Source organism: Olea europaea, unplaced genomic scaffold (assembly GCF_002742605.1).
Source record: "Olea europaea var. sylvestris unplaced genomic scaffold, O_europaea_v1 scaffold1061, whole genome shotgun sequence".
Lineage (NCBI taxonomy): Eukaryota > Viridiplantae > Streptophyta > Magnoliopsida > Lamiales > Oleaceae > Olea > Olea europaea.
In genome coordinates, this window is record NW_019227959.1 from 148,518 (window position 1) to 163,916 (window position 15,399).

General features: G+C 32.6%; 1 protein-coding gene across 3 annotated transcripts; it reads right to left on the minus strand.

Moving 5' to 3' along the window:
* Window positions 1-160: 160 nt before the first annotated feature.
* LOC111373010 (crossover junction endonuclease EME1B) lies at window positions 161-11,242 on the minus strand. 3 transcript variants are annotated; one of them, XM_022995459.1, is made up of 14 exons: window positions 10,871-11,242; window positions 10,423-10,551; window positions 9,432-9,584; window positions 9,225-9,331; window positions 8,329-8,508; window positions 8,078-8,231; window positions 7,862-7,974; window positions 6,839-7,014; window positions 4,285-4,348; window positions 4,050-4,168; window positions 3,391-3,480; window positions 2,393-2,507; window positions 2,267-2,308; window positions 475-551 (listed from the first exon to the last, which is right to left on the minus strand). In XM_022995459.1, the coding sequence occupies exons 1-13, from the start codon at window positions 11,181-11,183 to the stop codon at window positions 2,285-2,287; spliced, it is 1,737 nt and encodes a 578-aa protein (XP_022851227.1). In that variant the 5' UTR covers window positions 11,184-11,242; the 3' UTR covers window positions 475-551; window positions 2,267-2,284. The 3 variants fall into 3 exon arrangements, with proteins under 3 accessions (XP_022851224.1, XP_022851226.1, XP_022851227.1); XM_022995456.1 differs by lacking the exon at window positions 2,267-2,308 and having other exon boundaries at window positions 161-551; window positions 10,871-11,238; XM_022995458.1 differs by lacking the exon at window positions 2,267-2,308 and having other exon boundaries at window positions 163-551; window positions 7,865-7,974; window positions 10,871-11,238.
* Between the last annotated feature and the right edge of the window lie 4,157 nt (window positions 11,243-15,399).

Here is a 15,399-nt window from a genome sequence, read left to right on the forward strand (position 1 = left end):
AACATGGAACCATTTTCTACTTTTTTCCTATATTTCTTATTCTTCTTTTATCAATAGCAATTCATTAACTCTACTGCATCCAATTTTTGGACAACTCTCATAATGACTTGTTTTATAAGAATTTATCCTGCACTTCACAATATTAAAAAATAAAAAGAAATAAAAAAAATGTACAGTTTATTCACAAGTCACTAATATTTGTTGTCATTGGAATCCCTGAAAATGATTATATATATGAAAAAAGGTATTTCAGTTTCATTTCCATGGACTGACTATCTAACATGCTCAATCAAATGAAGCTCAAACTTGGAAACATAAACACCTTGAACTTCCCATAGCAGATTGATGATCGCTAGTAGCTACGACTTGCATTACTCAGACTGATGGCTAAAGAAATCAGCTCCACTCTCAATATCATCCGTTTTAATGTTCCCACATTGAGCCATTAGTATTCTGTACACTCTCTTAGAACAAATATTGCCTAATCTTCTATCATCACCAAAAAAGCCCTCTACTGTTAAATCCTCTAGCAGAAATTCTTTCTCATGTACCTGAGAGTTGAGGTACAAAATCAGAGTTGCATAGTGTAGAAAACAAAATGAAAGAATCAGAGGAATACCAAGCATTTAGGGTATGAGATGCATTGAAATAACCATCAATCAGTACGAGGAAAACGAGTGGGAAATGACATGCTATAGCAACAGATAATCAACTGAGGGGAAGAGAATAATGCTCTTTGGAGGGATAGATCCAAATTTGGTACCAAAGAGAATAAAGGAAGCATAAGAATTTCTAACCGCTTGCTTTCTATGTAATGACACCTACTCCAAAGATACTTGGGTGTATTCAATTGGGACTTTTAAAGACTTTTATAAATTCTTTAAGTGGGTGACTTGTGGATTTTATAGACTTTTAAGTGACTTCTATGAATTTATTAAAAATTAATAAAAAATTTCCACAAACTTTTGTATAATTTGATTGAAGATTTTTAAAGACTTTGAGATACTTTCCATCTTGTGAATTCATTACGTACCTGCAAAATTACAATTTTTCTTACTACTTAATTAACATTTTCGAGAATTTGATGCCCACAAAATTTTCTTGGGTAAAGTTACTCGTCACAGCTCAATCATTCAATTTTGATGCAAATAAAATAATAATAAAAATTACATCGATTTCTAAGAAAGCATATCCAAAATTTTTCACGCAATTAACATAATTTCTAAGAACACATTGTTCTTAACCAAAAAATAATAATAATAATTCATTATAAATCGATTAAATGGAATTCTACATTTTGAAACAATCGCATATAATTTCAATTTAAAAGTAATTATGTATATATAGAATAATTATAAATTGATTATAAAAAATAAATTGAAGAGATATGAGAAATTCCGAAAATTGAAATAAGAAACAAGTTCCTTTTTCTTTTTTTCTTCACAAATCTCAAAGTATATGAGAGATGTTTTTTGAGATTTGCTATTTATATTTTTCACTAAAAAGTTTCCAAAAGTCATTGTCAATTTGAATATCTCATGACCGAGACTTCTAAAAAGTTTCAATTGAATACCACGTGACTTTTAGAGGTTTTTCAAAAGTTTATGAAAATCTCAATTGAATACATCTAAACTTTAAGTTTCAATTGAATACACTTAAACTTTTTAAATCCTCAAAAGTCGTTAAAAGTCTCAAATGAATACACCTAAACTTTAAGTCTCAATTATATACACTTAAATTTTTTAAATCCTCAAAAGTCGTTAAAAGTCTCAAATGAATACACCCCTTAGTAAAAACTAGACCTAGGCAAGACACATACCAAAGCAAGCCTCTTGTTATCAACTTACAAAATCCTGAGCAAAATCAACAGACCTTGTAAAAGGGGAACAAAAATAACTTGAAACGCATTTTGACAACTCAGAAACTGAATACGTTAAAGAATCCATTCTTATCTATGGTTTAATTGATTTTTCATTTCATTTACTTTATTCATCTATTTCAGAGTAAAGTTTATTTTACTTTCCCGAAATTCTAGGACCTCGTGTTACACAAATGAACTCATTTTTCCAGCAAATAGAAAAGGAAAAGATTCATTTTGCTCCAGAAACCTCTTGATACAGGGGAATACTGAAAAGAAGCAACAGGAGGGTCATTCATAACTCTTTCCTGTATTCTTCAGAAACAATCAGATCAAGAACCTAGTTTATGAGATACTTGTTCTTTAGCCTTTGATATCTACTTCAAGTACAGAGTCAGAAAACGTAACCTGAAACCATGTATTCAATTAACAGGACATGCAAGAGCTGATCTGTTGGTAACAGATTCCATGAGAAAATGTCACACCAAAAAGTAAAGCAAAGAACGGAATACCTTATTAGTACACAAAACTCACCGATTTATTAGGATCCATGTAAACACTCAAAAGAGATTTCATTGTAGGATATTTCTTCCAAATGGCAATAGCAAATCGTGGCTGTACCTTCGGGATAGCTATCAGTGCTTTCAGCCTACAAGAGAAAGATAAGAATGTGTATTAACGCAGTAATCCATATAGTTATATCTATTACACATCAGAGAACTCGTTTGAGCTCCAATTGTGAACCAATAGAGGCTATTTAGGCTAATAGCGAGTAGGTGATGGTATATTGTAATGAACTCATACAACATTCAGGGATAATCACTAGACATACAATGGTTGCCATATACTTCATTTATCATCTTGTGAAATAAGATTCAAACAGAAAGTCAAATTCCAAAACAAAAACTATGTATTTGGTATTTTTATTTCAATAAAAACATGGTGAGAGGTTACTTCACATTTGTGCATTCATCTATAACAAGTGCAGAATAAAATTATATGATGCATAAACATCCCTACGTTTATTGTTCAGCCTGGGGTAAGTTGTTAATAGAGAATTTTTTTTTTTTTTTCCAATCAACAAGAAGAAGCCAACTCAAAACACAGAAATGACATTAAAAACAGGGAGCTACATTATACATTAACTGGTCATACTACGAATCACGTGGAATTTTATATTCCATTATGGCCCAGATAAAATATCTATCAGAGATTTACTGCTACTCTGCTAGACCATTATTGACAAATTTATGGAACTTGCACTCTAAAACTGAAATAAGCTGCACTTGTAGCTAAACTTTGTGCTATTTAAGGCTGTCCACTGACAGACATAATTTTCTTAAGTTCCTCTTCTGAGATACAAGATTCTATAGCCATATAGCATAAGGTCATGCTAAGACTTATAGCGGTGGCCATTATTCAGTGGCATGGAACTGAAGTTAATGATCAAACAACTATATGCTCATTCATGCAATGACAGTTTGCATGACAGCCCAATATAAAGGAAACAATAGAAGAAGAAACACACTAACCACATGCTCTTCTTTATTAGATTCTTGTCAACACAGTCTTTAGGGATAAGGGAACCATTTGCATCAACTGATAATCGAGTCAACTTTTTCCTACATCAAATATTTGAAGAAAAATAGGACATTAACATCACATGGAAATTGATAAGCCTAAAAGATGTTCTATCAATCATACATAATAGTAGGTATGTTTTTATCTCTTATCTCAGCAGTGGATTACGAGTAAAAATGTGAGAAATTCTGGAAAATTGTAGAGGTTTGTGAAAGATTCCTGTGAAAATTTTCATTATTCCTATAACAGAATTAAAAAAATGAGTTTGAGCAGTATGTAATCTATCAACTTTGTCCATTTCAAATCCAAGTACATTTCCATTAAATAATCTTAATTGCATCATACGTAATAAAACAATGTACTAATTGGTAGACAGGAAGTACCAGCTGATTTTTACGTATTTTTCACAAAAGTCAGTATGAGCCAAAAATAAAACATAAAATCACGCATAAATGAAATGCTGACTTGATTTTTCAGCAAATATACAATATTTCATTATAATAAGAAATGAATTTACATGTGCAGATGAACACATGTTTGTGCTTATGCCTGTGAGGAAACAAAAAAGAAAAAAAAAAAAAAAAAAAAAAAAAAAAACAATTATGAGTACCTAAATTGACAAGAGGCAAGACTGCAAGTCAAACCAACTACATGTTCAGCTAGTTCAGCTTCATCAGCGCAATGCCTTGAATGTACTTTGGAAAAATGAGTTGTAAATTTTGACAGAACCTGTAAGAATAATAACAAATTTTTAATGCATGTGCATATGTTTCTTGTTCTTTTAGATAGATCTGATCTGAGTTTTTTCCAGAATCACATGCACTATGACATAAGGTTTCGCAAACCTCCTCTATAGGTGGGCGTTTCCACCCACTGTAGTTGGTAGGATTCTTGTACTGCCCTTGTTCCCTAGGACAATAGCAGCAAAAGGACAGTAGGTAAAAGGTAAAAAAACAACAATTAGTTGCGAAAGTCGCTAGAATCTGAATTTGAAATCAGTTTAAACATTTCCATCACACCAGATAGTTAATTGAGAAACTAATAAAATATTCAAGTAAAATTGTTATCAGAATTACAGGTATAAATATAACACCAATAAGCCTGGTATGTGAGCATAGAATCTTTAGTAAAACACCTGAATCATGATCATCATTTATAGGTGTATCATTAGTAAGAGACTCTACTTTTGCTTCATTTTCACCAGGATATTTTAAAAGGTGCTCAAGCCCCATCATTTTTATATCGTAGACCAGAAATAGCTTCACACAATCCATTGATTCCTCCAATTTTTTTTTTTTTTTTTTTTTTTTTTTTGGGCTAAAATTTCCAACATGTATCATGGTAAACTATAATATAAGTTGTAAAAATATAAAATACTCTATATATTAACAAATTATTCATTTATCGATAAATTAATAACCTCTCTAAAATAATAATTATTCTCGGTCCCAACATTATCAATTTATAGAGGTTTTACTGTAGTTCTCCCAAATATACATTTCAAATAAATATTGTACTACGCAATACTCGTGACTAATGCTTGTACATTACATTTGAACAACATGAACCATTTGCAAAGACACCAGCTAAAAAGATAAAATAAAACACAGATAAGTGAACAGTTGATGTAAACATTGACTGCATATATTAGGGGTTGTTCTCTTTGTGTTTGAGTTTTGAGTTTTTTGAGTTTTGAATTCATTTTGAATTATGTTTTTAGTGTGTGTTTTGGAATTGTTGAAAACATGTTCTTTTTGTCATTTTGGAAAAATATTTTTTAAAACCTGAAAATTAAAAACGTGTTCTTTTTTGGAAGTCAAAATGGTAATTTTCTCTTCTCTAGCCACCATGAGCTGCCGTCTTCAACCTCACACACCGACCACCACCCGACTTTCGGCCACCGTCGCCACCAGATTTTTTCACCAATACCATCTCCTCATCAATCCCCACCAACCCTACACAAACAACAGCCCCAAATGACAGCAAAATCAAGCTAAGTACCGTCCAAAAACAGCCACTTACGCACGATTTTCTACCAAAATCGGTCAACCCCGTTGCTGCCCATGTTAATCACACCCCACAGCTCGATCAAGCTCAGCAAGGTGCATCCATACATGGTATTATAACTACAAACAACACAGAAATTCGAAATCTACATCAGAAATTCGACACTGCGAACTCGCGGCCAACAACGGATTTTTCGGCGACATTGGTGATGACCCATGGGTTCGTTGGGTGTGCCATGATGAGCCGGTGCTAGGGGTGGTGGTCCGCGACCGTGGGTTGCGTCGCCGGCGCTGAAAATCGCAGTTGCAGGGGTCCAACGACTTCCAGGAGAGAGAGAGACGGGCAGAGACTGGATTTTATAAAAAATGGGAGCATTTTCCGCGTTTTCAAAATTTTCAAGTTTTACACTGAAAGCATCCAAAACGATAAACCATCATTTTGCGTTTTCAGTACAATTTTTTTTTTTTTTTCAAAAACGCATTTTCGAAAACGGGAAAGAGAACGTGTTTTCACCGTTTTGAAAAATCGAAAACAGAAAATGGTCCGAAAACAACAAAGAGAACGCACCCTTAGGCATTGGCCAAATAAATAGGTGTAAAAAAGCGTAGAAATGAAGAAAGCGTAGATGGTAGATTGGTAGGTGACTAGGTTTTTAAGCAGGTTTAAGAATTGCAGCCATGCAAAGTTAACAACATTATACTAAAAATTTGAATGCCAGTGATCCCGTAAAATCTAACAGAATGCACATGAATGCTCTTTCAACAACTTTTAATCCCACCCTAACCCTTAGACACAGTGTCAAAGTGCCAATATAAATTGAATGCCAAAGCAGATCCAAGGACCAGGCACTGTCAACTTAAATGTACTTGTGTGGATTTTGCTGCAACTTTACTTATTGTATTTGAAGGCAACAAAATCTTTAATTGAAACTTTCAAACTTTACTTCCAGATGATTACCAGGACAATCTGAAAACAAAGCATGGTCATGCAGTATTAATATTATTTATGAAACCCATTGACTATGTACTTGGACCCAATATTTAAAAAAAGCAGCAATCAATCGACCAGGCTTATAGGACAACTAATTTAATAGAATATGAAGCTTGAACCTCAATCAATAGCCACCAGACTCTACGTATACATTCCCAGCTTTCAAACCACATTGTTGTATTTTTCAACCATGAATGAAAAGAAGGAAAGAAAGAAAGAACCAACTGTCTTGTGAATTTATTTGTTTATGATCGGTAGCATTCAGAAATGTGTTTTTAGATCATATATGTGACAATGAACTTGGATTTAGAAATTACTCAGTTGAAAGGAAGTAAAAAACAATAACGGAACTGAAGTATAAGATGGATTTTAAAAGTTATATAACAAAATAATGCCACTGACCTTTTATTGATGTAAGCCAAAAGGCTATTTGTGAGATAACATATAGTATGATGTGGGTAACGGTGTTGAATGCTCTGAATGTGACCCATTAGAGATTCATTCAAGACAAGTTTACAGAAATCTTCAGCCTCGTAAATAATTAACACGTAAGAAATTTCAATCTCTTCAGATGAGACCTGCAGCATGGCAATGAGGTCAGTCATTCAAAAGGCAATGAAGACTTGTGGGTTATGCTTGGAACCCAAAAATAATAATCAAATTAGAGCCTGTTTGAGCCACATTATAATGAGAATGAGAATGAGAAATAGAGCCGTTATGGGCCCCATACCAGAGATAGAAATTTAAAAATAGTGGCTTGATGTGATGGATGACGGTCACATTTTCATTTTAATAAGGTAAAAATGTGGCTTAAACAAGGGCTTAACAGTAGTACAACAGTACCAAATAATGCCATGTTCTCAAGCTAGCAATATAAATTTTGACATCTAATGCACATGACGACTACACAAAAAACATGATAGAGAATGTAGTAAGAGCACCTCGAAAGAGCATAAGCTTTATGATGTGTATTTGTTTGAGCATATGTAAGCAAAATAAATATAGAGAAAGAGAGGTTAAAATTTCTTTGAAAATTGCAATGTAAATGGTCCAATGGGATTGGATGTTTTAACTTTATAGCATGTATCAGTTGAGTTGTCATTCCTTTTAGAAAATCATAGATTTCCTGCATAACTGGTCTGAACCTATACATATAATATAATGACTCTCAAGAGAACTTGTGTTGAAGAAATTTTAAATAACTAAATATTATCCCTTCTCCAAAGGTTTAAACTTTTTGATGAACTAATTCAATATGGCAAAGAGTGGAAAAGGGTCCGTATTCAAGTCACACCACAGCCAATTTATGAAAAATCAAGTGTTAGGCCATTAACGAAGTGGGAGCAGAGCCAAAAAGCCACTTCAAGAGAAGCAAAAAGGAAAGAGCGTGCTTTTTCAGATGATTCATTAATTTTGAGCACTAACTACTTGTGCCATTTCTTCTGGAATAGCCATAGTCCATATGATGGATCTCTCTACTGGATTTGATGTTATTCGGTATGAAAGACCCTTTTCTGCAAACCTTGTGAGCAAATGTCCTAAGTCATGACAGGAAACACCAGCTTAGTAACCTTACAAGAGAGAGTGAGTACATGAAAGAAGTAAATATATAGAACTTAAATGGATCAAGAAAGACCATACCTCCAATAGAACCCAGTTCAACTACTTTTGTGTCAATTTTTGCCAGAATGGATTTCACAGCATACTTCCCCTTTTCCCACTTCTGCATTTCTTTCTGATGTTTTTTCATCTTCACAGCTTCCGCCTTAGAAGCAGCCTTTAGCAACTTCTCTTGCTATTTTACAAATACAAAATAGCATATATTTCAAGAATTTTCTCAATACTTGATAACCCAACAATGTGCGGTTATATTATGTGTGCATCAAACTTACTTCTTTCTGCTGTTTCTTCTCCTCCATCAAAAGAAGTCTCTCCTCCTTTGACATTTTCATCTTTTTAGTTCCATCCTCTGCTCCAGTTTTCTTCTTTGGCTTGTCTCCACTTTTCCTACCTTGTCTCAAGACTTGAATGGGCTCTAAAATATCAGTTCTGCCATCATGGTAGCGATGTGCCTAAATAGAATTTCATTAAATTGTATTGATGATAATCAAATACGAGAATGATTTCTATGATTCAAAGATCAGTTTAGTATTGAGCCCTAAGAAAATCATCATCAAAGTTAAAAGAAATTTCATTATCAGATCTAACTAGAAAAAGACTCAGAAAGTGGCAAGAAATAAGGATAATTCAAACACTAGTAACTATTTGCGGAACCACTCCAGATCCAAGTCTTCATACTATTCCCAAAAAAATGACTTGTCTATAAAATTCTCTGCACATAGAAGCAAAAGTGAGCTTATTCAACGCTTTTCGTGAAAAGGCTTCTTGAAGTTATAAAATAACACATGTTTATGAGCGTTCATTTTCCAATGCTTCATATGAAACAAATTTTGGGAATCCGAAGTAGAAAATTCTTCTTCTAGAATTTTTATCTGAACAAGAACAAAAGCAATTTGCATGGCAAAAATAACTGGTTGAATGTGATTCTCAAATAGGATATTTGTTGCAAGCATCCTAAGGAAGGAGAGACACTCGACTCTAAAAACTTGTACTTTGGAGGGAAGGCAATAGCCGAACATGTAGAGCTATACTACAGACAGAAACAATATCAATTCAACTTCATATTTTGACCATTGAAATTTAATGAACAAGAAAAGGTTCTCCAGATTCCAATAGGAATAACATTTTAAGAAAATAGTGATGATTTTCATGAATTAAGACAACCCACCGTAGATAAGTCATCTTCCAGTGAACTTTGATGGAAATTGTTTTCAGGCATTTGCATAGTGTCACCATTCTCCATTGAGAACTTCTTACATAGTTCAATGGAAGAACCTGAAAGTTGATTGTAAGCAACTTACATTGTTGCCTAATTTCACGAATAGATCAGAACTGAATTAAGTCATGACATAAATGATCAGATCGGTAACTGTACCAAGTGGGAATGAGGATGCATCTAATCTCGAGCCAAATTCTGATTCATTCACCAATTCCGCAGCAAAAATTGTTTCATTATTCTTCCAAGCTTCAAATCTACCAACATTATCAGACTCATCATCTGACTCCACACATATCAATCCATCGATTCCTGAAGTAAAAATACAAGTAATAAATCAGGTCAAGGTTGAGCTAAGGACAAAGTGAGCAGGAGCAGAATATATGTCAAACCAAACTATATTATATAAAGAATCAACCAGATAAGTGACATTCTGACATACTGTAAGTGGCAAAACTGTCCTGTTTTGATAAATGTAACCAGTGATTCAATCATTTCAACAAAATCAAGAAGCAGGGACAAGTAGTTTACACGTAGATTACAAGACTAGGATTTTAATACTAAGTTTGGAGAAACTACGATAAAAACACCAAAATTAGTAAATGAGCAGAATTGGGCTGCAAATACAGAATACAGACTGGTACTAACGCTCGGTGAGAAATGTTCATTATGTATGATTATAACATAAAGCAAGCCATCAAGGATTTGGAGTCAAACATCCAATTAAGTGCAAAATATACCACAGATTCACTGCAATTACTTTGTCTTCAAATGCTTGAAGATATTGAAATATGTCCAACGAATAAGTACACAACATTTGGCAAAAGCCCTACAAGTATGCAAACTAATAAATATCCAATATTTAAGAATTTCATGCAACAAAAGTTTTTTCTATTGCAAGATTAAACTTCATAATGTCAATACAATATCATTAAAGGTCACCTTTCTAAATTCACAATAGTACAAAAAGCTTCTATGCCTAATATGCCTCTACAAGATTTGATTTTTTAGTCAATATCTCACAAGTTTTTCCTATATAACCTTTTCTTCTGGTTGACTATTTGCATATTTACAGAAACTCAGTAACGATAGTTCAAGAAGAATGAACTTCATTCAACTTATAAAAATTAATCCCATCTGTTAAACTTACCCGAAGTCTTAGGATTTGAAATCAAAGAACACCCAATTTCAGAGTCAGAAAATCCTCTGTTGCAATTGACAATTGGAAATTGGAGTTTGGAAAGGTCAGATATTGGTGTTTCAGCAACTACAAGTTGATCTGTGGCCAATTATTAACCAAAAGAAAATATCAAGCATATTAATATAAAAACAATGCAAGCATTTAATTAATTTAGCTCTGCATAAAAAGTTCTCTTTTTGTTCAATAGTAGATGTCAGAATTACCTAAAAAAGAGAGACAAAGGAAGTGTCATGTGAAAATAATTAACGCTTCGTTTGGAATATTAAATCTAGGGCCTTGAGAAGAGATTAGAAATATAATCCCAGACAAATTGGAAAGATATTTTTAAGAGTTCCAAATTTGAGTCTCCGTTGTCTTCCCAGAGATAGTAAAAGTACTAATAATAAATTTACCCTACCGGAATACAACGATTTTCCTTTGGAGCATTTGACGATTGAGGCACAGGAGAAGGGGGTCTCAGTGACGGACGAAGGAGTGGAGGAGAATGTCGGGCCTGCCAAAGAAGTTGGCGGCGGCTTTAACGGCGTGGGATCGTCGTCGATGATGAAGACTGTGGAGTTTGACAAATTCTCTGTTTTTTGTTTCTTTTTGGAATGAGGAGCCGAGAGAGGGGGCGTGGTGAGGTCGATGGCATCGTTTCTGAGAGACGGCAGGCGATAATCGTCGGAGTCGGAATCAGAGAGAACATCGACCGGTATTGGCTGTGACATTTTCTGTGACGAAAATACGCACCGAGAGGGAGCTTGGGAGTGGTTTTAACTTAAAACGTTTAAGGCGGGATGATTGATTGGGTCGGGCCGTTAAGGATTAACTGAGATCTTTAAAATAAAACAAGGGAAAATTAGGTCCAATACCCTTGAAAATTAACTAATTTGATTAATACCCTAGTAATTAATTAAATATTTTAAGAAGGTATTAATTACGTTATAAAACCGCAAAAACCCCATCCCACCATTATATCTCTTTCATTAGAACATATTAATTATTATCCTTCCAAGCTTACTCAACAGCTTCTGACAACGATGAGGAAGGAAAACGACCAGAACATCCTTTGTCGGCGTAGGCTCCGGTGCCATTGGTTAAGATAGCCTATTTAATGTACTAAACCTAAATCCAATTCCAAAACTGATGCCTGTTTATCGCCCCACTCTGGCTCCAAATCTCCCTGCTAAAGCTCTGATTCCTAGAAGGTAACGAGAATTTCTGGTATTTAGAGAATTTACAGAAACTCTCCAATCTTTTGGAAAAGAGCTGAGAACTGATATTGGCAAGTGATTTGAAGTCGATATGATTTTAGATTTGATTTTTCTGTTTACATCCCCAATTTTGAGGTTGGAAAGTTGATTGATTTGTTCAATTTCTTCAAATGATTTTTTTTTCTCATTCTAATTCTGCACTGTTCGCTACAATGTTGAGATTTGAGCATTCTATTTTGTGGTAATATAGTGTTAATGCAATAAAGTATGGAAAGAAAGTATGATTTGTTGAGGAGAGATCGAAATTGGTGTTCATGGTTTGGTGGGTCTTTTTGTCCCTGGTTATTTGATTGATTTCTTCTTCTTTTCCCAGGCATTTACAATCTCTCTCCATTTGCTCTTCCAGTTACTTGCACGCTCTATAATCTAAAGAAAAAAGTTTAACTCAAACTTGTGTTTTACTCAAACTTGTGTTTTACTCTCTTTAAGCAATCTCGAATCATCTTTTACTGTACTGAATCTAAGCTAAGCTCTAGCAACTTAATGAAGTTAAATTTCACTTTATACATCCTAGTTTTACAAGCAACTTAATGAAGTTAAATTTCTCAAAGATTGATGTGATCATGTCTATATATAGATTATATGCCTATCTATGTGATTTGAGTATGATTTGAATCTGTACAGATAGAGAATTGTGCCAATGGGGCATTTATCTTCGATGTTCAATGGATTAGTAAGGGCCCTTTCGACTAAGAAAATGAAGAGTTTGAAGAACAATTGTGGGAATTCTGATGCTAGAGAAATCTATGATAAAAAATGCAAAAAAGAATGACTTGATACTAAGATCATCGGGCATTATCAATGTCAACGGGTCGAAAAATTTTGCTTTCTGTTTTCTCAAAGAGAGGGCAGAAAGGTGTGAATCAAGATTGCTGCATTGTTTGGGAGGTATATTTAGCTATGAAAATGTGCCTTTCTTTGAGGTTTCTTGGTGATAAATAGGTTGTGTAATTTACTGTTGTAGGAATTTGGAAGTCAAGAAGAGATGATATTCTGCGGGATATTTGATGGACAAGGTCCGTGGGGGCATTTTGTGACGAAGAGAGTTAGAGTCTCGTTGCCATCGTCTCTTCTTTGTAATTGGCATGAAACGCTTGTTGAAGCTTCACTTGATCCAAATTTCGATATGGAATTAGATAAAAAGCTTTATCAAGTTTAGGGGGATAATTGGGAATGATTTGTTGATGAGAGATCTAAATTGGTGTTCATGGTTTGGTGGGTCTTTTTGTCCCTAGTTATTTGATTGATTTCTTCTTTGTATTCGGATAAAAAACTTTTTTTTGGTCACTTTTTTAAATGTCGTTTTTTTTAAATTTTGTCACTTTTTAAGTGTTTATCACTTTTTTTAATCTGTGTAACTTTTTTAATTTGTGCCTTTTTTGAACTCGTCACTTTTTTTGAATTTTTGTCAATTTTTTATTTTTTTTGTCACTTTGTTTTAGTGAAAATGTTGTAATGTGAGATGGTGACAGGTGGAAAATTATATGAAATGTCAGATGAACAAAATGGATAGTGTTATTTTGTTGCTCGTCACTTTTTTAAATTTTGCCACTTTTTTTGAGTTTGTCACTTTTTTGTATTTGTGTTACTTTTTTTAAATTATGTTAAAAAAAGTGACATAATGTCACTTTTAAATTTACACAATATTTTTTACTTCCAAAATACTTTTGTTTTATTGTCAATTTTTTGAGTTTGTCATCTTTTATGTTTTTGTTACTTTTTTCATATTTGTCACTTTCTTATCTTCTTAAAAATGTGATATAATATGTGATATTTTTCCTAGCATAATTAGCATGTGGATTGTCCTAAACATACTGATTATTTTAAGAACATGATTATTGGTGTTGTGCAAATGAATGGTGTTTTTTTATGTTTGTCACTTTTTTTGACTCTGTCATTTTATTTTTATTTTTCATTTTCGGAGTGTTCTGTCACTTGAATTTTGTCACTTTTTTTTATTTTGTGTCACTTTTTTGAATTGTGTTAAAAAAAGTGACACAATTTCACTTTTTAATTTTACACAGATAATATGTGATATTTTTCCTAGCATAATTAGCATGTGGATTGTCCTAAACATACTGATTATTTTAAGAACATGATTATTGGTGTTGTGCAAATGAATGGTGTTTTTTTATGTTTGTCACTTTTTTTGACTCTGTCATTTTATTTTTATTTTTCATTTTCGGAGTGTTCTGTCACTTGAATTTTGTCACTTTTTTTTATTTTGTGTCACTTTTTTGAATTGTGTTAAAAAAAGTGACACAATTTCACTTTTTAATTTTACACAGTATTTTTTACTTCTAAAAAATTTTCCATATGATTTTTCAAAATACTTTTAATTTTAAGGGTGTTTCTGTAAGTTGCCCATAAAACAAAATCTGAAGTTTTGGGCTTATGAAAAGCGGAGCCCACTTTCATTCTCGGCAGGGTAAAAGTAACATTTATATTTTTTTATACAGTATTTTAGATATTAATTAAAAATGTAGTGGATATAGAATTGTTATACATGTAAGGATATGTATAACAATTTACAATTATATACCAAATTTCACAAAATAAAATAAAAAGAATTATAGATTTTAATAAATACACTACAACTACATATTTTTCTTTTCTTCTAGTCATTTCTTTCCACTGTATACTTTTTATGTTGCATGCATCCATGGCCAAATGGAATAGATAAGAAAAGAAGTAGAAAACATTACCCATTTCTTCTCATCCACATTATCAAGAGATATGGGAAAGGTTTTCTTCTCATTCACACTAATTTTATTAATTATTTTTCCAAAGAAAGGGGAAGATAAAGAAGAAGAAAACATGATTTTATAGAAATGGGTCTAAATCTCTTTGTTAGTGAACTTGATTTATAATTTCAGAGAGGTCATTGAAATGTTTTGAAAGTTGTTAAAAGAAGATGGGCCAAATTACAACACACACATGAAGAGATACATATTTGCGGCCTTTATTATGTAATTTTCTAGAGAGACTAAACTTTTAATGATGAAATTTAAATTTTTGCCGACCTTTCTTGGTACAAATTATTATATACATAATTTTATACATGCTTATTTATTCATTTTGATGAGTGAAGATTTCCTAAACATAATTAATTACATGTAGTACAACTTGACTATTTTGATTCTCTTGTTGATCTTATAAGTTATTATATCATTAAAATGTTTATTTCCCTTCACTTTTCCTTTGGTCTGCATCATTCTTAACTTTTAGTCAAGAAGATATATATACTGCTACTCACTTCACAGATAATGAATTGGATTTTATTTTATTTTTTTTATAAATAACAATTAAACAAATTAGAGTATATGTTCTCCATGTTGTTTTCAGAAAGAGTTGCATTTTACAATTATAAGATCTAGCAAATTAAAAAAAATAAAAATATAAAGAATGATTAAACAAATTGATGAATTCTTACATGTGGTATCATGGAACAAAACTAGCAATTATAAAAAAGAAGAAGAAGAAATTCGGTTTAGGTTTGCGGTGCGATTATAATTTGGTGATTAATTAAAAGTACATTGACTCTAATCATGTAATTTTACTTAAAGCTATTTAAGTAACTAAGGAAAAAAAATAAAATTGTGGTGCACCTAATAAATTTTGTGATGGTAATATAATTACCCAACTTCTTTTTTATAATCAATGGAAAGTG

Excerpts from the sequence above, each read along its gene's own strand:
- LOC111373010 (XM_022995456.1), bottom strand. The coding sequence starts at position 11,183 with ATGTCACAGCCAATACCGGTCGATGTTCTCTCTGATTCCGACTCCGAC. Across the intron at positions 8,232-8,328 it reads AGAAGAAACAGCAGAAAGAA|CAAGAGAAGTTGCTAAAGGC; the intron begins GTAAGTTTGATG and ends TTTGTAAAATAG. Across the intron at positions 552-2,392 it reads ACATGGATCCTAATAAATCG|GTACATGAGAAAGAATTTCT; the intron begins GTGAGTTTTGTG and ends CTCAACTCTCAG.